This window comes from Sus scrofa, chromosome 15, assembly GCF_000003025.6.
Source record: "Sus scrofa isolate TJ Tabasco breed Duroc chromosome 15, Sscrofa11.1, whole genome shotgun sequence".
Taxonomy (NCBI): Eukaryota; Metazoa; Chordata; class Mammalia; order Artiodactyla; family Suidae; genus Sus; species Sus scrofa.
Window position 1 is genome coordinate 108720608 of NC_010457.5, and position 25623 is coordinate 108746230.

The window sequence follows — 25623 nt, forward strand, 5'->3', positions numbered from 1 at the left end:
TGTGCTGCTAACTAGAGAGAAATTTACAACTCATGAAAAAATTTTATTTAAAATCTAAGGGAATTTCCAAGCAACCAGGGTACTTTCTGTTTAGTGTCTTTCTCTAAAGCTGAGCAAGGAGGCAATTGAAAAGTCTAGGGCAAAGCTTTCTGGGAAAGTAGCAATTGGTTGAGTCAGCCAGATAACTATGGTTATAAGTTTATATTACTGAAGACCTGGTCAACAGAAAAATACAAATTTTCTTTAAATATTTTAACTATGAACAATGATAATTTTAGTGGTCTGGAGGTATTTGCCAAAATATTCCTGTTGATAGGTGGGTTACATAGTGTCTATTTGTAAATGGGTCTCTGTGCCACCTATGATCATATAACACCCTACTCAAAAAAGGTAGAGCAAAATGAACATTTGTTGCAGTTTTGAAAAACTGAAGAAACTAACTTGGGTGACACAAGACCTCTTTATTTTCCCTTTTGTCCCATATATTGCCATGGGTATGATGGACTCAGGCTGCCTGAAAAAAGCAAGTTCCAAATTCCATGTAATTCACTTACCCTTTTCAAGTTAGTAATCGTACCAAAACTTCATTATTGTGGACCTAACTAACCAGATTCATTTATAATTCTTTTGAACACCCCACTCATAGGAAGAATAAAAGGGAGTGGAGAATCAGGATAAAAATAAGCCCCTCCCCAGTGCCAGGTGCATAGTAGGCAGCCAAGAGTGAATGGAATTGACCAGGCTGGTTTATAGCTACTATTTAGTTACTCCATTGTGACTCTTTAGTATCTTGGATGTTACAGGATTAATTTTGGAGATGAGGAGGTCTTTGTTCCTCAGTCTTCCAAAAAAAAAAAATTCTGTTCATTGAGTTCAGTTAGAACAAGCTAAAGAATGAGTACATTTTAGAAAGATTTGCAAACACCAGATTCAAACCAAAAACATTTGCTGCTTTGCCCTCTATCACATTGAAAATTTAGCTAACCAAACAATACCTCTTGTGCCCTGAGCATCCTGACGAATCCAGGTCGTAGAGCATTTATGAAAAGTATCTGCTCTCTAGGGTTCCAGGTGGACCGGTGTAGGACCTGAAGAACCTGCGTATATACCTTTTAAATACTCCTAGTTGTATGAGCATGTGAAGATTGCTTAAAGATCTCTGATACTTCCCCTCACCTATGTCAGATGATGGTAATTATCATTGCTAACAATTGTTTTTTATGTGCCAACCCACTCTTCTTATAAGGTTAGTTAATTTTCTCTTTGATGTGGGTACTATTATAGTTCTCATTTAACAGGTGACAGGGAGATTAAATAATTTGCCCATGGTCACAGAGTTAGTAAGGGCAGAGCTTGGTTTCAAGCCCGGGTTTGTCTGGCTCCTTCTCCAGCTGTCTTGCTTCTCCATTTCTGAAGCATAAGTGGTAGCATATCTATCCACCAGGGCTAGTCAGAAAAAGGCTTTGCTTCAGTGGAGTTGTGCAGTGAGGACGCTGCCTCCCATGAAGATCTTAAGGCAGAAATATAAATGTAAATTGTACTCATTAAAACCATAATTAATTTATTGAAACTGAATTGTTATTATTTCAGGGACAAATGCATATTGGAATATGCTGATTATTTTAATGAACCAAGAGCCTCTTCTGGGATATTTCCATGGTGTTATTTGCAAGCAGGTCACTGTAGATTTTCTAAGAGAGGGAATGAAAAGATTGCTGCTCATTTTTGAGTTTGGCTTTATTAAAAATGCAAAAGAAAGTGTGTGCTTTATTATGGATCTGGGGGAGATGATAAGAACTCTTTGTTTAGGAAAGGCCTGACATCATATGTTTTAAATCCACGGTTCTCCTTCTGGAGAGTTGTTTCTTGTGTTACAGATGTCAGCTGCCAAGACCAGTTTGTGTAGGTGTTGTGCCCACAGTAAAGTCTCCAATATCATTGTTATGTTTGACATTTGGAGACATTTATTTAGGTTCCTTCTCCTCTGCTCCACAGTAAACATATTTTCAATCTCTTCATAACACACAGTGTGAAAGCTTCCAGAATTTGGCTTACTTCTTCTCTTTATATGCCATAGGGTGTAGGGTTGATTTCATTGCTTATATTCCAACATTGCAGAAACAATTAACATTGACACACCATCCTAGGCTCTGAAAGAAAATAAATCATGCCTAAATACTTTTATTTAATAAGTCAATTCCATTTATTCATAATTGGTATTAGTTTCCTATTGCTGCAATAAAAAAAGTCTCTCAAACTTGGTGGTTGAAAATAGAACAGATTTATTCTCTTATAGTTCTAGAGGCCACAATTCTGAAATCAGTTTCATTGGGATAAAGTCAGATTGTAGAATGGGCTCATTCTCTCCCCAGGCTCTTGGGGAGAATCCATTTCCTTGCCTTTTATTCAGTTGCCTGCTTTCCTGGCTGATGACTCCTCTCTCTATCTTCAAAATCTATCTCCCCAGCCCCTGCTTCCATGGTCACATGGCCTTCTCTCTCAGACCCTGCTTCCCTCTGCATCTATCATCACCTTATTGAGTGCCTACCTATATCAAGCGCTAGGCTTGGTGTATCAGCAGCCAATAAGGTTGCTGCTCTTGTGAAGCTTACATTCTTGTAAACAGATAAATGAAAAATTAAAATCAAGCAGTGATAGAACTCTGTAGGAAGTAGAATAGACTCATGTGATAGGGAGACAGGCCTGGAAATGGTGTCTGAGGTGCTGAGACTCCAATCACAGCGGTGAGGCAGCCACAGGAAGACCCTGGGGCAGAGGGTTTCAGGCAGAAGGAACAGCAGGTGCTAATGAGGCCTGAGGCAAATGAAGCCACGGGATTGGAGCTCAGTGAGGTGGGCAGAGAGTGGCTTACGCCAAAGTTTTAGAGGACTTGTGACTAGCGATAGAGCCTCATCAGTCATAATAAGGAGACTGGATTTTATCTAAGTGTAAAAGGAAGATGTGGAGGTATTTTATAGGGAGAAGCAGTTAAACATTTATTTTTAAAGATATCGTCCAGGCTGCTTTTTAAGGATATATTCTCTCTGCAGGGAGATACATAGCCACACCCTTCCTCTCTTTTAAAATGTATGCTTCTTTATGAAATGGAACCTGAATAAGATCTAAATCTCAAGTAGTAATTGAGGAAATTGAAGGATGTTTCCTCACATCTTAAAATTCAGACCACTGCAGTACTTCGTTAACCACAATAAAATGTGCCAATCCCTCCCCAGCACTTTATATGCTTTACTTTTTCCTGACTTCGGCACTTATGGTTCCAACAGGTGGTAAGCCAAGCCTCTTTTCAGTGTTAAGAAATTTCCTATATTAATTATACAGCCTGGAGCAACAGGTCCTAGCTGGACCCAGGAACAGGGAATGGAATGCTGTGTGCTCAGAACTGAGAGTGGGAGTTCTTAATGTGGCACAATGGGATCAGTGGCATCTCTGCAGCATTGGGACACAGGTTCAATCCCCAGCCTGGCACAGTGAATTAAGGATCCAGCGTTACCACAGCTGAGGTGTAGATTGCAGCTGCGAATCAAATCTGATCCCTGGCCTGGGAATTCCATATGCTGCAGGGCAGCTACAAACAAAACAAACAATTAAAAAATGAAAACCAAAAAACAAACAAACAAACAAAAACTGAGAGTGAGTACTCAAAAGAATGTGGCTGGCATAGTATCTATTGGCCTTTGTGGGCAAACAAATGAAGATAGATCAGCCGTTAGACTTGCATATACAAACGCCCATTGCCTAGCATATCAAATTTAAAAATCCTTGCTATGATTCTCAGAACTATGTACCTAGAGCCTATAGTCCTTTAAAATGCCTCCCTCCAAGCTCCACCCACCCAGGTCGAAATCAGCAGTTGTGGTTGAATATTTCACCTCAGTACCCATTGAAGAAGGAATAGAGTCATTTCTGGTAGTTGTCTTGTGACATAATTGCCCAGCAGACTTTGATAGAATCACCGTAGACAGCAGGTACCATGTGGATTAACTTGTTGGAACTTCTCTGATGACTGCATAGTGGTGATCATATAAAATAGCTGTTAGCTTTTTCCATGTTTCATCCTTAACATGTTCTTGGAGGAGGGCCCATTGCCAAGGATGCTCCTGGTGCTGGTTCATCTCAGGCCTGGACCCCTGTTAAGCAGACGTTAATTTGCAAACCTAATGGGCTAGCTTATGGTTCTTCTACTTGGCGCTCTAGCGTCCTCTGTCTTTTTCAACTACTAGCACAGTTTTTAGAGTATAGTAAACAATAGTACATAGTAAATGTGGGAACCAAAGAAATAAAATTGACAGGCTCCCTTTTTTTGGCATGTTTCTGGACTTTTGAGAATATTCTATATTGTTTCTCTAGGACAAAGCCATCTTTAAAAGCCAAAACAAAAATAATGTATTAGGAAATAAAATTAATTAATTAATTGTCTGCCCAAAAATAAATAAATAAATAAATAAAAACCGATAAATGACAATCCTAATAAGCATTGCAGGAAATAGAGTGGTCGAATAAAATATTTTGCTAACCTATATAAAGTATCTTGCATAAACAGGATAAGAGGAAAAAGGCTGTGTTTTCTGTTTCTTTTAAAACTCTCCATCATGTGGAAGTTCTCACTGTGACTCAGCAGTTAAGAACCCAACTAGTATCCGTAAGGATGCAGGTTCAATCCCTGGCATCGCTCAGTGGGTTAAAGATCCAGCATTGCTGCACGCTGTGGTGTGGCTCACAGACACAACTCAGATCTGGTGTTGCTGTCGTGTAGGCCAGCCTCCATAGCTCCAATTCAAACCCTTGCCTAGGAACTTCCATATGCCATGGGTGCAGCCCTAAAAAATACAAAAAAATAAACGAAATGAAGTAACATAAATAAAACTCTCCCTCATGCAAGGAACATGGTGTTTCCTCAGAGTGCCATCACATGTGGGCTAGATGGAGGCAGTAGGTATAAAGTGTGCTTATCCTTGTCTCAGACACAGTCATGGTTCCATAGCTAAAATGGTTTTACCAGGCTCTGCGGAGGTCAGTTATGTTTCTCGAGCTTTTCATGAGACCAGAGTTCTTCTAAAGAAGACTCTATGTGACCTGAGTGTGGATGTTCACAGCCTTGAGCAATCTGGCATTTGTGGTTAAGAAACAAAGGAAATAGAGCAGCATATGCTGTGGGGGTGTCTGTGTTCCCAGTGCTTCAGCACATTTTTATGTGAGTAAGCTTTTAGAGAGAAAGATCAAAGGCATGTCCAGGAGAGCACTACCCAGGTGTGAAATTCCAAGAGACAAAGTGGAAGGAAAAGAAAAGTGAGAAGGGAAGAGAAAGGAAGTGTAGCTAGTTTCCTTTGATTCTCTGTATTTTTCCTGTTTCCTCCTCCCGGAAGTTTATGTAGACTTAGAATACAGCCAACATTAGGGACTTATCTCATTCTTTTCCATATGAGGACAACCATGACCATATCAGAGGCCAGCCATTTATTTTTGCAGATATCACCCCTTGCAGTCCCTAGGATTAAAAATTGCTATATTCTCCTTTTTTTTTTTTTTCTTTCTCTTTTTTTGGGGGAAGGCATACCTGCAGCAAATGAAGGATCCCAGGCTAAGGGTCGAATCAGAGCTGTAGCTGCCAGCCTACACCACAGCCACAGCCATTCAGGAACTGAGCGGCTTCTGAGACCCACACCACAGCTCATGGCCACACCGGATCTTTAACCCACTGAGCGAGGCCAGGGCTCAAACCTGAGTCCTCAGGGATACTGGTTAGATTGGTTTCTGCTGAGCCATGACAGGAACTCCAAAGTGCTCTATTCTTGATTATTTTAGTACAGAAAACTCACTTTTCCTCTGTGCTTCGCACAGTGCTACACATAGTAGACACTTTTGAATGGGGAGATCTTAAAAATACACAAGGCTATTTTTTTTTTTTTTTTTTTTTGCTATGTACACATACCAGTAACAATAAGAATAAAGAGTAAGAATAAAGCACATCAAGTTATGAGCTTTATCCTACCAGTGGAGCCCCCTCAAGGGCAGATTCTTAGATCTCTTTTCTTCAGTGTTAGTTGGGTCAGCAACCTGGGAACATCTTTTAATGACTTCAGTATTTAATAACACTGTTTGTAGGAGCACAGTATAAGTTGCTGTAAAGGAATTATGCATTATCAGAGAAGATAGCACACACTCTGTCATTTGTCCCCTCCTCCCCAACCCCTCTTTGGGGCTAATTTTCTGATGAAAGCTAAGGATGTTTACTAAGCATTTCTGAGAAATTTGTCCACATTACAAGAATATAAATTACAGGAACTCAGAACATTAGCAATGGAGAAAGTTTAATGAGTCTGGGAAAGGTATAAATTTAGGGAAAATGTAAATTGCAATAACAGACGGACCTTCCCTGACTGGCAATTCTCTTGAAATGGTTGTATTGAATAGCAGTGGGAAGATATTAAAGCATCTTGCCACCTGACGTTGTAAAAGTGTAACTAATAAGGAGGAATAGAAAATTACTGCTATTACTTTAGGATATGAACTATACTCATTATCAAATAGATAAAAACCATTTGATATGGGAAATTTGATTGGTTCTTGCCTATGTGGGATATGGAAATTTTTTCTACGGTCATCTCATCTAGGCAAAGAACCAATTAACCTCTCAGGGAGATCCAGAATTAGAATGTTCTGAGACCACACCTGACTCTCAGAGGTTTCCCAAACTTTCATGCCTTGATCTGCTTTAATGAACTATAACATGCCTTTTGCCCCATGACATTTGGCAAAACTGGGCACAAATTCATGTATAGTATTCAGGCATAATATCTGCAAGACACAGCATTATTTGATTTTGCAAACCATGGAGGACTCCATGTGCTGTGTGTGTGTGTGTGTGTGTGCGCACGTACGCACATGCGTGTGCAAACATGTATGATCGCAAAGAGAAAAACATGAAAAAAAAGTCTACTTAAAAGAGTCAATTAACCGCATTAAAGAATTTGCATGTTAAGACTGTAAAACTTGCTGCACAGAAGTATATTTATTTATCTATTACAAGAGAGGTGAGAAATTATCCCATCAGTCTAGTTCCCTTACCACATCAGGTCTAGTTTAGGCTAACAAGAAAAATGGACAGGACAAAAGGAGATCATTTAGAAAATGTTACAGATACCAAGGATGAAAAAATGGTAAAAAAAAAAATATATATATATATATATATATATATATATATATATATATATATAATATTAATGCAGTCAAAATAGCTTTGTTGAAAAGGAGAAACATTGATCACAAAGACTGCAAGTCACTGTGTATTGGCTCGTTAGAATAATAATAATGACGATAATAATAATAATAAACTGTAATTGTTCTTGGTCGGAGATACTTGCAGCTTTTGAAATGGCATTCATAAGGAAAGGCTGAAGAAACAGGGCCTGTTGACTGGAACAAAGGATAATTGTAGTGACCTAATTGCAGCTTCTATTACAAAAGCAGAAATGATAGCAGGACAAATTATCTCCACTGTCAAAAAAGAAAGCTGTACAGCAGGTAGTTTATAATATCTCTTAATGATACTACTTCTTTTACCCTATAGCACTCCCCTGAAAAACCTTTTTCTGACCTCGATTCCTGTCACCACGACAGGTAGCAGACCTCCTCTTCTGCTGTCTATTCATCTCTGGCTCTGTTGTTCGGACTCACATGGTAGCAACAAAGAGAATTCCAGTGCCTGCATCTTCCTAGCACTAGTCAAGCCAATCAGAATTGTACTGTTGACACATTCCACACGAGACAAATCAATCAAGAAATAGTATGCAAGAGTAACAACATGTTATAAAGCTATTGAGAGTGTGAAGCGTGAAGTCCTAATCAATAATTTTTGAGCGGGATCCAAAAAGGCAAATGACAAACTCAGAAAGAATATATGCAACTTAGATCACAAAGAGCTAATATCACTACTACAAAAGGTCTTTGAAAAATCGAAGGGAAAAATGACAATCTGATAGAAAAATCAGCAAAAGATATGAACAGCTCACAGAAGAGGAAATGAAAATGGCCCTTAAACATATGAAAAGATACTCAGCATCACGTAATAAGAGACACACTAATTAAAACTTTCACTGAAATATCACTTCTCACCGGGGTTATCAAACATACCAAAGCTGGACGACACGCTCTCTTGATGAGACTGTAGAGAAATGGGCGTCCTCCTCTATTGCAAGTGCTAATGCTAATCATGGAACAATCGTCGAAGGAAAGTGGTCATAGACTAGGAAAATGATATGCGAGTTTCTCTTTGACCCATCCATCCTACTAATATGAATTCATCTAAAGCCACGAGGGCAAAAATATTTTGCAAAGATTTGTCATTTTAAGAATATTTGTAATAGCAAAAAAAATTGGAAATACCCAAATGTCCAAAAATATGTGATTCATTAGAGAAACAAAAGCGTGTCCATTCGGTAAATGACTATGAAACTTTTTTAAAAATGAGAAAAATCTCTGTTTACTAATATGGAGTTTTCTTCTAGATATTGCCATGTAAAACAAAATATAGAAAAAAGTGTTAAGTATTCTTCCTTTTGTGTGAGAAAGAAGGGATATAAATATATATTCATGGTTGCTTTCATTTGAAAAAATAACTATATATTCCTTAAGATAGAGAAGACTGCTGAATGCTGTATACCTAGTGATGTATTTAGTTGTATTTGGAAATATAAATGTTTTATATACTTAGCAAATGAAATGAAATCCAAAGAAATCAAAGAAATCCCTAAAAATAGAAAACAAACCAAAATGAATAAACTAACATTCTTTGCATGGTGACTCAGGATAAATGAAATACTTGCAGTGACAAAGCCATTTTGCCTCTATGTGTTTAGTGGGATATATTCTAACAAAAATTGGAGCTATGGACATCTTAAACTTTATTCAGTAGTTTGTTAGTACATAAATCATAGATATGATAATACAAATATGTATGTGTCATTGATATTAAGATGGGAGGTTTTTCCTCTTAAAAAAGAGAAACAAATATAAATTTGTTTTAAGTTACATAACATTTTGTAATGTTAAATGTGAATCAAAAACATCAGTCTGAACTGGTGATTTTTTTCAGAAAGCTCTATTTCCTAGCTCTCTCGATAGAAAAGTCATAAAAGCAATGTTAACTCAATGTCAGTGAGCTCCCCTAGAGCCTGAATTGTGTTCTCTGGATATCATTTCCCACAAAAGAGAGGATTCCATGGAGAAATGGCTGCTTTTAGGAGAGAGACATAAGGCACTCAACACAAACCCTGGATAGCTTTTTGGTCACAAAGCAAAGAAGCTCTCAGTGACAACCGGATCAAGTGGAAAGGACAAAGGAGCCACATAAAGCATCCCCCATTGACTGAATATGGGACAATGTGCACAACAAAAAGAGTAAGGAATGCAATTGATTGAAAACCCTAAATCTGTATTTTTTAAAAACATTGTGGCTCAGCAGAATCAAATTTGACTAGCATCCATGAGGATGCAGGTTTGATCCCTGGCCTTGCTCAGTGGGTTAAGGATCCAGTGTTGCCATGATCTGTGGTGTAAGCTGCAGAAGCAGCTCAGATCTCGAGTTGCTATGGCTGTGGCGTAGGCCGACGGTTACAACTCTGATTCGACCCCTAGCCTGGAAACCTCCAAAGGCCGTGGGTGCAAGCCCTAAAAAGACAAAATAATAATAATAATAATAATTTCATCATGATATTCACAACTCCCTCTCCCCCAAAACAGTATCTAACAATTATGGTCACCATTGAAAATATCTAGGGCACTAACTCCCTACGTTGAATCAGCAATTACAAATAATCAAGCATTTATTCTGTCTTCCTTGTACTATATATAATTCAGGGTAATCAAAACACCCAAAATTTCGAGAGGAAGTTTCTCTTTGCAGGAGAATTCCAGCTAATAAATGTAAAAGGAATAATGACTTTTTAAAATTACCATTTTGCAACCCCTAATGAAATAATTAATTCAGGCAAAAATCATCGATGGGAGAAATGATTACATGAACGATTGATAAGGGAACCTTGCAGGGAGACATCAGTATCATCTTAACTTCACTAAAGGAAGACAACCTGAGGTTGTGTGACTCCTGATGTGACACAATTTAAAGCACACATACAACCTTTAAGGTATTTGTTTCCCAGGGTTGCTGTGACAAATTGCCACAAATTTGGCTAAGACCAGAAATGTATTCTCCACAAGTCTCTTCACAGACAAGAAGTCTGAAATCAAAGTGTCAGCAGAGTTGTTTCCTTCTGGAGGCTCTGAGTGAGAAACCATTCTATGCCTCTCTCTTAGCTTCTGGTAGCTGCCCCACCATCGTTGGCCTTCCTTGGCTTACAGACACATGACAGCAGCCTCTGCCCCCACCTTCATGATGCCTTCCCTTCTGATTCTTCTCTCTTTCCTCTTTCAAAGGACATTTGCCGTTGGACTTAGGGCTCATTTGGATAATCCAAGATGATCTCATCTCAAGATTTTGAACTTAGGTACATTTCCATTGACCTTTATCCAAATAAGTTCACATTAACAGGGCCATATCTTTTGGAGAACCAACATTCATGCACTTCGGTACTCTCCCCCAGATAGTTGAACCTGAGACTAAGAAAATCTCTAACTATACTGTCGAGTATGGTAGCCACTAGTCTCATGAAGCTATTTAAATTTAAATTAACAGATGCAAACTATTGCCTTTGGAATGGACAAGCAATGAGATCCTGCTATATAGCACTCTTTAGTCACTTATGATGGAACATGATAATGTGAGGAAAAAAGAATGTATGTATGTATGTGTGACTGGATCACCTTGCTGTACAGTAGAAAATGGACAGAACACTGTAAACCAGCTATAATGAAAAAAAATAAAAATCATTAAATAAAAAAAATTAACAAATGTGTACAAATATCACACTAGCCAGATTTCAAGTGCTCAGTAGCCACACAGGGCTACTATATTAAGCAGTTCACATATAGAACATTTCCATCATTGCGGAAAGATCTATAGGGTGGTGCTGCTCTTGAGCTACCTTTTGTAAACAGGACTTAGGGGGGATGAAGGAATAAGTTAAATCATACCATGAAGAAGCCACCAAATCCAGCATGTGGGACCACCCACAGGGCAATCTGTCCAGTTTTTGCAACAATTCACTGGCATGGAAAAATTTTAAAAAACAAAAAGGAAAAAGAATACATGTCTATACAGGAAATGAGACAAGAGACATAAACAAATTCAAGGTGTAGATAGATTTTGGAGCCTGATCCAAGGAAATCCAATGGGAAAGACAGACATTTTGTAGGCACTTGAGGAAATTGGCTTATAGGCGTAAGTAATAGATGACATCAAGGAATATTGTTGATTTTTAAATGGGATAATAGCATTGTTGTTATATAATACAATGTTCATGATTTATTTGATAGGCTTTCTGAAATATACAGAGCGTAACTGACTAGATTTGTTTACAAAATACTTAGCAAGGAAATTTAAAGGAAAAAAATAGATGAAAAATATGGCAAAACCTTAATGATTATTGAATATATAGGACTGGGTATAAGCATATGAGGGTTTATCTCTACATTTGAGTATCTGAAAGTTTTCATTATCAATTTTTCAGTGTGATCATGTTTAGACTATTTGTAGTTAATATAAATGAATAAACATTAATATTCAAGTCAAACACCTGGGTAGAATTCAAGAATCCAATCCCTGCTGCTTAATAAATATAAGCTCTCAAACAAAATACGTGACCTCTCTGAACCGCAGGTTCAATATTAGTTTACTGAATATTGTAAAATTCCAGTTTTCCTTTAGCTCATGGATCCAATCACTTCTCACCATCTCCACTGCTACATCCTCATCCAAGCTGTCATTACTCAAAACCTTCCATTGGCTTCCTACTTCACTGAGAGTCAAAGACAGCCTTGACCATGGACTTCAAGGCCTGCCTGTCGAGGCTCCCATTTCCTCTCTGGCCTCTGACAGTCTACCCCCTCATACTAGCCCCCTCTGCTTTTGGTACTTTCCTGCCTCAGAGCCTTTGCACTTGTTATACCCTCTGCCTGGCATACTTTTCTTCAGTTATCTGTACAGTTTCACCCTCCTCTTCTTTAAGCCTTTAATTTAATATGCTCAGTGGCACCTTTCCTTACCATGTATTTGAAAGTGTAACCCCCCCACAAACTTCCATCACCTGTCCCTGTTTTATTTTCCTCTACAGTATTACTACCACCTAATATTATTTTTTATTTTACTTATTTTGTCTGTTTCTGCCTCACCTGACTAGAATTTAAATTCTACCAGAGCAAGGATTCTTATAGGCCCTGCTGAATCCCTGGCATTAAGAACAAAACCTGAAACATGTAGGTGTTCAATAAATAGTTGAATGATGAATGCAAAAACTCATAATTGACTCGAAACAAGTTGTTTAGTCTTTAGAGGATATGTCTATGGTTCAATAACAGTGATATGTATATCTCAAAATTAATAGCTGGCTTATACATTGGTACTTTGGAAGTGATTAAATTGCTTGAAAAAGGGTGTGTTTCCTTAAGCAGTTTAAATATTTTCTGAACAATCACACTCATTCTGTTAATTTGCTATGATAACAATTATTCTTAGGTCATATATCTAAAAGGAAAAGGATTATATATGTATGTAACTTTAGGATTAATAATTCCAAATGTGTTAAATCTTGTCACATGGATTTTAAAAGGAATAAGTAACATAATTGGCAGTTTTTGCTTTTATTTGTGTTTTCTGTTTTAAGTGTTTTATTGAAAAATAGTTCATACACAGTGAAATATTCAAGTCTTAAGTAAACAGAAGAATATTATCTACTCTATGTTGATGAATATATATTGAGGCACAGATGTTTCTGTCACCCAAAAATGCTCCCTCATACTTTTTCCTATCCAGCACCCCCTCACCCTGTGAAGCAACTGATTGGATATCTATCTGTAGGATTATTATGCCTGACCTAGAATTTCTTAGAGTTGGACTCATACAGTCAGTTCACTTTGTGTGTGTCCAGGTTCTATCACTAAGCATAGTAATGTTGAGATTCATCCCTATTCTTGAGTATTTTAATACTTAGTTTATTTTTTGTTATTGCTGATTTATATTCTGTTATACAAATATGCCACTGTTTGGTTATCCATCCTCCAACGGATGGACATCTGAGTTTCCTCTATTTTTTGATGGGTGAATGAAGTTGCTACCAAACATTCTTCAAGGATTGCTGTGGATATATGCTGTCATTTCTCTTATATAAATACCTGAGAAGTAAACTGTTGGGTCATAGCTTCAGTGTATGTCTTGTTTTATGATAAACATCCAAATCTTTTCCCAAAGGGATTATACCATGTTATATTTCCATGTTATACATGTATGAAAGTTCTTGCTTCTCCATATCCTTTCCAATATTTGGTATTGTCATTCTTTTTCGTTTTCGTGGGGGTATCTCATTATGGTTTTAATTTTCATTTCTCTGATGACTTAAATGCTGAGCACTTTTTCATTTGCTTTTTGGGCTTTTCTAGATCCTGTTTTGTAATGTATCTCTTGAAGCCTTTTGCCCACTTCTAATGGGGTCATTATCTTTTTATTAGTGACAATTAATTTTTTCAGTGTACTTAATACAGATCCTTTGTTAGATATGTGTGCTGCAAATATTTTCTTTCATTTGCCTATTTTCTTGCTGTGTTTTAATGAAAATGTTTCAATTGTGATGAAGTCCAGTTTACCAACTTTTTTTTTTTTTCTCTTCTGGCTCATGCTTTCTGTGTTCTCGCTAAGAAATATTGGCTTACCCCAAGGCTGTGAAGATATTCTCTTTGATTTTATTCTAATAGCTTTATTGTTATAGCCTACATGTCCAGACCTATCTTCCATCTTGAATTGATTTTTGCTATGGTATAATGTAGGAAACAAGTTCCGATTTCCCTTAGGGGTATCCTGTTTTTCCAGTACCAACTTGTCAAAGAAATTGTCCTTTCTTAACAGAATTTCTTGACACCTTTCTTATAGAACACTTCACCAAATACTTACAGCTCTATACTGGACTCTGTCTTCCATTACATTCATTTATATGTCTAAACTTTGGCTTGACTGCAGAAGCTTTATCATAAGTCTTAAAGTTAGTAGTGTTAGTCTTCTAACTTTATCCTTATTTTGCAAAACTGTTTTGATTATTCTTGACCCTTTACCTTTCCAAATACATTTTAAAATAAATCACTATGAAAAATAAACCTGCTAGGGGTTGGTTGGGAAGACATCAAGCCTATAAAATTATTTGGATGAATTGTCATCTTAATAATTGAGCTTTTTGATCCACAAACAAGGTAGAACTCTCCACTGATTTAGATCCCCTTTAATTTCTCTCTTCAGTATTTTATTGTTTTTAGTGTCTTTTCTTAAATTTATCTTTAAGTTTGTAATAGTCTTTAATCCTATTTTAAATGGTATTATTGGAGTTCCTACTGTGTTTCAGAATTCAATTGAAGCAGCTTGGGTCACTGTAGAGGCACAGGTTTGATCCCAGCCCAGCACAGTGGGTTAAAGGACCCAGCATTGTTGCAGATGTGTCTAGGATTCAACCCCTGGCCCATGAACTTCCATACGTCATGGGTGTGAGCATAAAAAAAAAAAAGTATTGTTTCATTGATTTTATTGTCTAACTACTCACTACTAGTATACAAAAATATAATTGATTTTTATATTCAGTTTGTATTATATAATATTAATAATAAAAGTTGTGATTCAAGAAACTTCCCTGATATAAAATTTAAAAGTATATGTAAAAGTACATAGAATATTTTTCATTTTTATGATTTTTTAAAATTTTTATTTATTTTTAATGATTTTTATTTTTTCCAGTATAGATGGTTTACAGTGTTCTGTCAATTTTCTACTGTACAGCAAATTGACCCAGTCACACACACACATATATACCTTCTTTTTCTCACATTATCCTCTATCATGTTCCATCACAAGTGACTAGATATAGTTGCCTGTGCCATATAGCAGGATCTCATTGCTTATCCAAACCAGAATGACTCTGAGTAATAACATTAGACTTTAAAGAAAAGCAAATAAAATAGTTTTACCAGATAAGCAAATGGAACAAGTCACTTATAAGTAATTTATGAAAAATACAATTAGATTGTCATCCAACTTTCCATCAGTAACACTTTGTCATAGAAAATGAGCCTCATATTCTAATGGAAAGTGAATCATAGGGAATAGAATCTCATATTTTAGATACTCAACGAAAAAAGGGAGCAAATAATTTTGTATCCAGCAAAACTGGCTTTCAAATATAAAGAGTATATATACTATTGTCACCTTAAGAAGCACTATCCCATGAGTTCTTCCTGAGAAGTCTAGTGAATCACCGTATATTTACTCCTTGACATTAAGACTTTCGGTCCTTATTAAAAATATTTTCAGTTTTATATAGTAAGTATGTAGTTTCTTATGGAGCTAAGAATAAGTGAGGGTTGAATAGAAGTATAGTATGTAGCAGCTATATGCTTCAATAATATAGGTATATGACAATTACAAAAATGGGGGATGAGTATATGAAAAGAGTTTAACTCTTTGTAATAATCATACTGGTGGTGGTGCTATTGGTACTGTTATTTTGAAATGTTATATATGTAATATAGAGTAAAGCAAGTTGTAACCATGTGATACGTAGTTCCAGCATTTTCTGTGTCTTGAGTTGTAGGATTTTTAAGGAAAGAAAGGACATACATTTGTAATATAGATGTGCTTGTGATAAGAGGGAACCCATGGAGACCTTCTGGGGTATCCCACCAAGGTCTAGTTCTTGACTGTGGTAATAGTTACAAATATTTTGCTTTATACCACTTCTTTAATCCATAGATTTGTGTGAGTTTCTATATCATTCATTGTTCATTTTATAATAAAAGCTTTTTTTTTTCTTTTTATGGTCACACCTATAGTATATGGAAGTTCCCAGGACAGGGGTCAAATCGGACCCACAGCCACAGCAACGCAGGATCCAAGCAGCACATGGGACCTACACCACAGCTCACTGCAATGCCAGATCCTTAACTCACTGAGCAAGGCCAGGGATCGAACCCACATCCTCATGGATCCTAGTCAGGTTCGTTAACTGCTAAGCCATGAAGGAAACTCCTTTAATAAAAACTTAAACCAAAAGTTGTAAGAGGATTTTCCTCACCAAAAATGTCAACATTAGGCAAACTTGCATTATATGAACATTATAGAAATTTGCCAGCAACTTTTACTCAGTGGGTTACTCTTGTGGCAGCAGAAACCAGTCTGTAAGTAGAACCAGTCTGTCCCACCACATCAGACTTACACACCAGCATTAAGTACATCGTGTATTCCTGTGCCCGTTTGCTTATGTCCTTCTGTCTGACTGAGTCCTCACACCACTTCCACTCCTCTTCCCTCCTCCTGGAACAAGGCTAACAAGTTCCTTCAAAGCCCAGTTCACGTGGCACCCACCTTCATGGTGCTTCCTCACAAGTCCTAAACTACATTGTCTCACACAGACAGTATCTTTGTTTTGGCAAGGAATTGTTATTACTTGTTTATGTTATTACCTGACAAACAAGCCAGGGACTGAAAATTGTTCCTTTTTTCTTTCTAGCATATGGTATCATATCAGTAACTATGAGTGAATCAATCAGCCCAAATTAACAGAAAGAAAAACATGGCACTCAAGGGGCTTGTAGTCTAGTTAGGGAAGTGGAATATCCAGAAATGAATCAATAAAAGTTTCTTATTTTGTTTTGCTTTTTACAAAGTAATACATAACAATTACAGATTTATAGAGAATTGACTAGATACATGGTTTGAAGAGGAGGAGAATTACTGAGTCTGAGAAGTTGTATAATGAGTGAGTTTAGCCTTCATTCTAGAGAAAACTAGAATCAAATAGTAGATTAATGAAGAATGGGTACTCTAGGCAAAAGCATTTTATTTGGAAGGGAGCAAACAAATGTTTGATGAACAGTAAATTGAGGAAAATTATTGTCATAACTGAGTTGATGATAGAGTCATAAGAAATCAGATTTGGAAGACAAAGAATGCCTGCTTAGTAGTTTGTTTTGTTTTTTCCTATTTTAATTTTTAATCACTTCGACAGTCAGTACATAGTTGTAGAAACTTTTTATATTTTTAAATTATCCTAAAGATATGTGATATAAAATTAAAATAGTATACCTTCAGTTCTGCTTTCCAGAGGCAATCATTTTACGAATTTTTTGTGTAACCTTCCAGACATTTTCTATGCATATATAAGGATATGTACCTATATTGTACAAATATTTATGAATATCCACCCCCATTTGTACATCTATTTCTTTTTAATATACAGTAGCATTATCTTATTTTTAAGCTGCACAATATTTAATTACCCCTATTATTTTATATTTAGGCTGTACCTTATTATTCACCATTATGATGACGCATAATATGTTTTTCTTTTTGATCATACCTGGTATCCTCAGTTACAGTAGAGAAATGTATTCCATTTTCATGTATTGTCATAGCAGATAAATCTTGTCATCACATTTTGTTGCTCCTCCTTTTACCTCTTCCTCTCTTTTCTCCTCTATGGCTGGGGTTTTGTCCTGTGTATTTCTCTTCTGCTGATAATTTGTTGTTTTACTCTTTTTTCTTTTGTAATTATGTTTCATATACTATGACCTCTGTTTACTGATTTATCTACTTTAAGCTATAACTGATGTCTGCTTTAAAAGGTGAGGAAATAAATACGTTGAGTATTAAGGCTTTCTCCTAAATCACCTCTTTATTAGCTTCTGATTTTCATAGTGATATTATTTTTATATTGTCAGTTTATGATATTTACATATTTCTGTAGTTATTCTTCTTACATTGTTTAGCCTTCATTTTACATTTAAATTTACTTACCTCTACACCTGTCATTCCACAGCTTTTCTGAGCTGAATTCTTCATTTGGATTCAGTTCTTGGCTGGCTGCTTTTCATTATTAAGTAGTTTTTAAAGATGGGTCAACAAGTGTTATGTTCCCTTGAGTTCTTAAATGTTTGAAAATGTTTTTCTTTTGTTTGTTTTTTTCAAATCTTTTTTTTTTTTTTTTAGGGCCACACCCGTGACATACGTAGGTTTGCAGGCTAGGAGTACAATCAGAGCTGTAGCCACCGGCCGACACCACAGCCACAGCAGCATGGGATCTGAGCTGCATCTGCCACCTACACCACAGCTCACGGCAATGCCGGATCCTTAACCCACTGAGCAAGGCCAGGGATTGAATCTGCATCCTCATGGATGCTAGTGGGGTTGCTTAACTACTGAGCCACGACGGTTGAAACTCCTCTTTTGTCTTTGTTCATGTTTGAGGCCAACATGAATTTGCCTGAATTATTAGATGACTTGGTTTTTCTCTTGAAATGTTACTTAGGCTTACTACATGCAGTAACCCCTAATAGTTTCCCTTCTATTACATTTAATTTTTAAGCGCTTGTTATCATGCATTATATTAATTTCATGTTCTACGGTTTTTACATTTTTTTAAAGAAATCTGTACTAAAATATAGCGATAGATGACAGGGCATAGTGATCTAGGGTCACCAACCACTTCAATTCCCTATGTTCTCTCAAAATATCTTCTTGCTTGGTCTTTGGGTACACTGCCCTGCGGGCTTGTTTTCTGTGGTCTTCTGTCTGGGGAGAGCAGATCATCTGAACAAGAGATCCGCCTGCTTAGTGATGTTTCTTAGATTATTTAAGGTTTTGTTTTGCTGCTTTGTGTGTGTTTATCTCTGCTCTGCTCATCCTGCCCTGACAGCTTCAAAGCTGTCTTCCTTTCTCTTCTCTTCATTTACCTCCCTGAAATTTCTTCAGGGTAGAAGGAATTAGATCTCTCAGTGGAAACCTCTCTCTGTTAGCCCAGGTTCTCTTCCATTCTCAGGTTGAAACCTCACAAAGATTGACCCTGCAATTCCAGGGTCCTACCCCTGTCTTCAGACGCTCTCCTTCTAAGTAAAAGTTTGTTGTCTCTGGTCCTCTGGACTCTCTCTCTTATTTTTAGTAAAATGTCTAATGTACTAGAGATGAAGATATATATAATGCCCTTTTGGATTGAGTGCAAATTCCATTGCACGTTTGAAGACTATGGCTGTATTCTAATTCTATCATAGATAAAATTTTCTTCCTAGTTTCTCAATTGTTCATTTATTATGGTTCAGGGAAAAACATACTCTTATTCCATCATTTATTACAATCTTCGGTTAGAGATCCTTGATCCAACAGGGAGACAATAGAAATGCTCTTTGAGGAAGAATATCTGCTAGCCTTTTAAGATATAGGTGAAAGTGGGATATGGTGACATATTTTAAAAATCTTAAAATAATCTAGCTAGTACAAACTAATAGAACTTTCTGCAGCGATGGAACTAGTCTATATCTGCACAGTCTAATATAGTAGTCACTAGTTCCTGTGGCTGTTGGGTACTTGACATGTGGTTTGTGAAACTGAGAAAGTGAATTTTAAATTTTATTTAATTGTAACCAATTCCAAATCAAATTTGTATGGCATCCTATGGTTAATAGTCACCATATTGGATAGCGTGGTACTAGGCAACATAAAGCCTAAAACTAGACTGTGACTAAAGAAATGAAAATAAAGGAGGCTATCTAAGAGGTATAATGGGGAAAAAAGAAACAACAGTGTTTTTGAAGGGGAAGGGAGAGAGAGATTTAAACAATTCAGAGGCAGTGTTCTGGGGATAATTAGGAAACTGGTGGTACCAGCCAATAAAAAGGGTATATTATCCAGGGCAATTTTGAAAAATAGATATTTAAACAGGTTGAGTTTCCAGTGGTAACGAGACATTCACGTGGAAATGACTATAAACAAATAGAATTCTCACACTGAAATGGGACAGAGGGAGATCAGAACAACCCCCCACCACCCCTGAAATCTATTTCCTTGACACTTCTCTCTTGAGAGAGTCTCTTCTGCTTCCATACACCCCTTTTCAGAGACTGCCTTGTCCTCCCCCACACAGAGAGATCCTGATATATGGCATAATAATGACGGTTCAGAGAAATTACTATTTCACCTACTGAGTGATTAATATGAAATTAGTTACTGAAACACTCAGTGGCGCAGAGAGGATCAAAGAGAAATTTGGTTTTGTTTTAGAAAGGAAAAAAACGCAAGATAAAATGCTGCTTTGCATATATGGAGTACTTTTCATCCGAGAATCTTTACATACTCAGCAAGCTTAATTAATGAGAACCTCTATGAAAGAGAAGTGAAGAACTAAGGAACATGGACTCTAGTGTTCTATTTCTGTGATTTTTAAAAAATCAAGCTTGATATTTTCCTCTTTCATTAATGCACGAGTGTAGCCCTGTGTGGCAGCTATGAGATGTTCATCTTTCTGCTGAATGATTTCTCCGGAAGGCATCCCACTTAGGAGGAATAGTAACCACGTCGAATCCCACCGCCTAACTTTATTGATGTCCTGTGCTCCATTTGCAATGGAAAAATCCATCCCTGTCATCAGAGTGCAGCAAGCATACTGATAATCCAGTCTGCACTGTCCCTGGAAAGATTGTTTTGCTGCAGAATGGCGCAGGTTATCTTCTCCATCAAAAATTATTCAAAACAAACATCCATGAATCTTGGACTAACATGCATTGAAAGAGGACAGGCAGGGCTTCTTAACGGGTACCCTACTGTGTAATCTTCCTTTCATCTCCATTCAAAATCCCTTGGTGATCCAAGCTCCCCTTTACACAAAATATAAAGTCTTCTAATTATTTATGTGTAGGGTACATGATTTGACCTAGTCAAAAGAGATATGCAATGATGCATCCTGGCCTTTATTATCATCTGTTGTGACTTGAAGATAGACAACTATTTTTGTTTTGTTTTGTTCTATACCTTCTTCTTTGTCTTTTAATTTTTCCTTCCTCTACTCTACTCAAAGAAAAAAAAAAAAAAGACTATTCTGCCAAAAGGGAAAATACCTTGAAAGATCATGGCTTTTAAAGATTTTTACAGAGTTTGATGTTCTGTAAAATAAAACTAGCTGCCTTGTGCAAAAACAGCTGTTTTTATTTGAAGAAGGAAAGACACTGAGAGAATTCAGTTTTTGCTTTTTTCACTCATCCAGGCCTTCGACATATATTTTCAGGCATAGGAAGAGCTTTCACTTCTAGCCCACAATCCTCTCATTTCTCTGAGCCCAGGACTTCATTTTTATTCCCATCCTTTCTGGAAAGTCCTTTCTTTCACCACCGGAGCCAACATCATCTTACTTCTCTTCTCTTGTACACAGTGCACCTTATTTGCCCAGTGATAGGAGGTTACATTCCTTCCTCATTAATGCAGAACATCTCCTGACATCCTCATCAGATCACCAGCAGCCAATAAGATGCCGCAGTGACCTTTCCATTTTAACAAACACATAGCTGGGAACTTTGGAGAACTGGTCTAACACTTTCCAGATTAAATATCAAATTCTCAAAACTCAGCTGGATTTGGAATCCATCTAAGTCATTTTTCTGTTCCCATTCCCGATAGTCTGCACAGCACACTGATTAGCAGGAGCGTTTTGTAATATCACTAAAGGCTTTAATGCTGTGGAGTTCTGCCAGTAATGGTGTTTAATTCACTTATATGTGCCAATTCATCTCTGTCAGGAGCCTATTAATTTCTTCACTGTTTTACTCTGTCCCTAGCCCCTGTATAATGAAACACAATGATCCCCATTTGTGTAACCAAAAACTTAGAGTCTCTTATAAATTATCTCTGATCCTACTGCTTTTAGTGACCAGAAAGCCTCTGTATTTCTTTTTCATATTCAAATCAATTCTTGCAAGCTCTTCTCTTTAGAAGAATACACTGGAACTCTAAGGCACCAAATAGTAATATCATAGACAAAGTATATGATTCTGATGCACTCTTTAACATGCATCCCTGTGCAGAAAGACCTCTATAATATTACACCAAAGATAGACTGTTCCCTTGAGCACATCCCACTTATAGGGAGGAAATGTTAATGAAAATCAGCCTTAGACTCTGCAATCAGACCATTCATCGGTGGGCAAAATGTTAAAATACTTATAGCATTACTATTAAAATAAATACCCTGAACAAATAAAGGTCAGCGATATAAAATTAATTCTATGGAATATGCTATTGACATTTCTGCATGGTGTGATCCTGAGTGTCCAGAAAAGTGACAGTTAAGTGACTGAATAGAAAGAATTACCATAGTTTCAGGAGTGTCTATCGTTGTATTGGCATATAAACTCACATATACCTTGTTCTGCATTTTTCAGGATTGGAGCAAAACACCAGGAGATAAGGGAAAAGCAGGCAAGAGGTCTCATTGATTATGCTACTGGTGCAGTTGGATCACTGCATGATATGGACGATGATGAAATGGACCCCAACTATGCCAGAGTGAACCACTTCCGGGAACCGTGTACATCAGCAAATGTCTATAGGTCTCCATCTCCCCCTCGGGCTGGACCACTGGGCTACCCTCGGGATGGCCGGCCACTGTCTCCAGAGCGAGACCACCTAGAGGGTCTCTATGCCAAGGTCAACAAGCCATACCATCCACCAGTGCCCATTGACAGGTAATATAACTTATTGAAAGATGAATGTGGTTTTAATTCAGTGTTTCAAATCATTGCTATTGCTGAAGCAGATAACAATATATCCTTCAATCTATTATAAGTGAAATGACATAGTACCCTTGACAGGTGCTGTGCTTTGACCTCCCTGTAAGGTATCAGCCATCAAAAATAAAACAACTGCCAGTTGTAAGGTGGCATGAATGAACAGTAGTACTTGGGCTCATGAGGCAACAGGGAGCAATTTTTGAAGGAATACTGTAACAGAGAACTAGTGATAAAAACTTTGAATGAATGTTGTCCTTTCTTCTGAGAGCCTTACTGTAAAAGACTTATTCAGGAAGGTGACACGACACTGGGAGGTGAGGAGTCAGAGAAGAGCATGATGACTTCTAAGTAGGTGGAGTTACAGACAGCCTCCGAATTGCAGAAGATTTTCAATAGATTGGGATTTTCTGCTGAAGGAATATGTGATCCTGTATAGATTTTCATGGATGATCAAAGGTAGAAAAGAAGATAATCTTGGCAATTGGAATTTGATGAAGTAGAGAAAGATGAGAGGTGACAAGGCCAAGGATCTTTAGCCTTAGCTGCTAAGGAAAGAGATAATAGAACCATCTGTCAGTACAATTGAAGTAGGTAGGGAGCTAGATGATCCCAACCCCACCTCCTGCCAAAAGCAAAATGCCTTATCTCTTGAAAGGCTGATATAAGAGAGTGTTAGTCAATATACATTGTTAGGTGACCCTTGGAATGACACACAGGAACGAGTTGCCTGACCTTGGCTTAATCTGGCTGTAACTTGAAGTCTGGAAGGAGGAGGGGAGGGGAGAGGGTAGAAGGCACAAAGGGCTCTCATTCTAGATGAAAAAAATCTTGTTTTCCAGATTCCCTTTGGTCCTGACAAGCCCCCAGTCCCTATAAGCAACCAGCTTTGGGGTGATAGCATGATATATCGTATATGTTTACCGTTTACATTTCCCCAGCTGGCTGATATTATGCACTTTCAATTAGGTTGGGGAGAGGAAGGAAAATCATGGCGTTTTTATGCAGACTGTAAAGTGCAGCTTCACAAGACTGATTACCTTTCAGAGCCTTTCCAATAACCAAGTGGGAAGGAAGGAGCAATTTTTAATCCTTACTGTCAAGCTTCCAGGTTGATAGTATTAAAGAAAGATGGTCAAGTTTTTCTTTGGGATAAAATGAAAATATAAATTCCTGTGACTATGTGAGACAGCCATAACAAAACTGTTAATTCAGAGGACTGATTAAGAGTGGGCCCTTTTCTCCCAAGCGTTTATAAAGGGCTGAATTTTTATCATGTCCATAATACCAGGCGTGAGTCTGTTCTGGCCCAGACCACAGTCTTAACCGTCTCTAAATCAGACAGGTCTTCTCAGCAAAGCCCTTAGCCACTGCCCACAGCTAGAATCCCAGCACTGAACGGTTTCCAAAGAACTTCCAAAGCCAATATTTCCAATTCTAATTCCATGACAACAAACCCGAAACATTCTATTAAAAAACATTCACTAGTCAAATGCGTGTGGAAAATTCTGGGTTAAGCCACACCCAGCAGGTTTTCTTCCGCCTTCTCTGCAATAGCTAACAGCATGGTAAGTCTCTAAGAGGAGCATACAATAGTCAGCCCTATCACTCCTCAAATTTCTGTCACCTACGGCTTATTTTTTTCCCCAGATCTGTTTTGTTTTGTTTTGTTTTGTTTTGTTTTGCTTATTCTGCTCCTTTTATTTATTTATTCATTTTTTATTTCCCCAGATCTTATGGCTATTCTTAGGACTACTAGGAGACCGTATCCTGAAAGCTAATTTTCACCCACATAGATTTGACCTAGACAGAAATTTCTTAGGATAATCATAACTGTAGCCACTATAGAATGATATTAAAAAAACATGTTATTTACTGCCCAGCCCAGACATGTATAAGCAATATTCTTTCCTTTGGCTTTGACCTCTTTATATTACTGAATGATCAAAAGTTCTTGCAGTGGAGTTTTAGACAGTTGTCATATTTTTGGATTACAGATCAAAGTGTAACTCTTTCTGCTCAGAATTATCTTTATTCTGCTCTTTAATCATATTTTAAAATTGTTCTGCTCCTCATTCTTTAAGTCTTAAGCAGTTTTTCTCTTGGCACACAATATGCATTGGATAATGTTAGCTATTATCATCATCATTATTATTATTACTGGTTTTTATCAGTGAAATTCTGAACTTTCCAAAATTTCTAGGTCCAGGTGAGTCCAAGAGCATTGCTGTGGCAGTGTCCCTAACAGCGCTCCTAAGCAGAAACCCTGAGCCCTAACCCCACTTTAATCAGAGTTAAGGCCTGTCATTCATTCAGCCATCTGCACAGTCCTTCATTCAATAAGTGTTTGGCACCTACCGTGTTCTAGCTACTGTTGTAAGTTCAATGGGTGATACAAAGATGACCAAGATATGGTCCCATCCCAGAGGAAGTCATATACTAGGGAGGAAGGGATGGGCACATGTAGAAATAGATCATTACCATTTAATGTAAACAGAAAAGCTGCTGGTCAGGAGGGTTTCCAAAAAGAAATATTTGCATCAGCTATGGAAGGATTTGTAGGAATTGACCAGATGCAGTAGAAAAAAATGCTTTCCTTAGAGACTAATGAGCATGCACAGGGGTGAAGTAACCTGAAAGAGTGTGGCTCATTAGGGAAGTTCTGAAGCACCCAGAACATGGAGTGTGGATGGGAAAGAAAGTGATAGGAAATGAGGCTGGAAAGCAGATTGGAGCCACTGTGAATGAATGGGTTCCATCCTGTACTCACACATACTAATTGGTAGTATCTGTCTGTCTGCAAATCTGTGTTAAGAAGGGTTCTGAAGTCATGCTTGAATAGTGGTGTCTGCCTGGGCTCCAAAACAATCCTCAGTAGTGTGTGTGTGTGTGTGTGTGTGTGTGTGTGTGTGT

The 25623-nt window shown here is 37.5% G+C and overlaps 1 protein-coding gene across 6 annotated transcripts in view; it reads left to right on the forward strand.

The window, feature by feature from the left end:
* Positions 1-25623, forward strand: part of PARD3B (par-3 family cell polarity regulator beta) — a 1031031-nt gene that overhangs the window by 838151 nt on the left and 167257 nt on the right. For all 6 annotated transcript variants that reach the window (XM_021075042.1, XM_021075045.1, XM_021075043.1 and 3 more), the window contains one exon: positions 22366-22668. In XM_021075042.1, coding sequence (XP_020930701.1) covers positions 22366-22668 — 303 coding nt within the window. The remainder of the gene's footprint in view (positions 1-22365; positions 22669-25623) is intronic.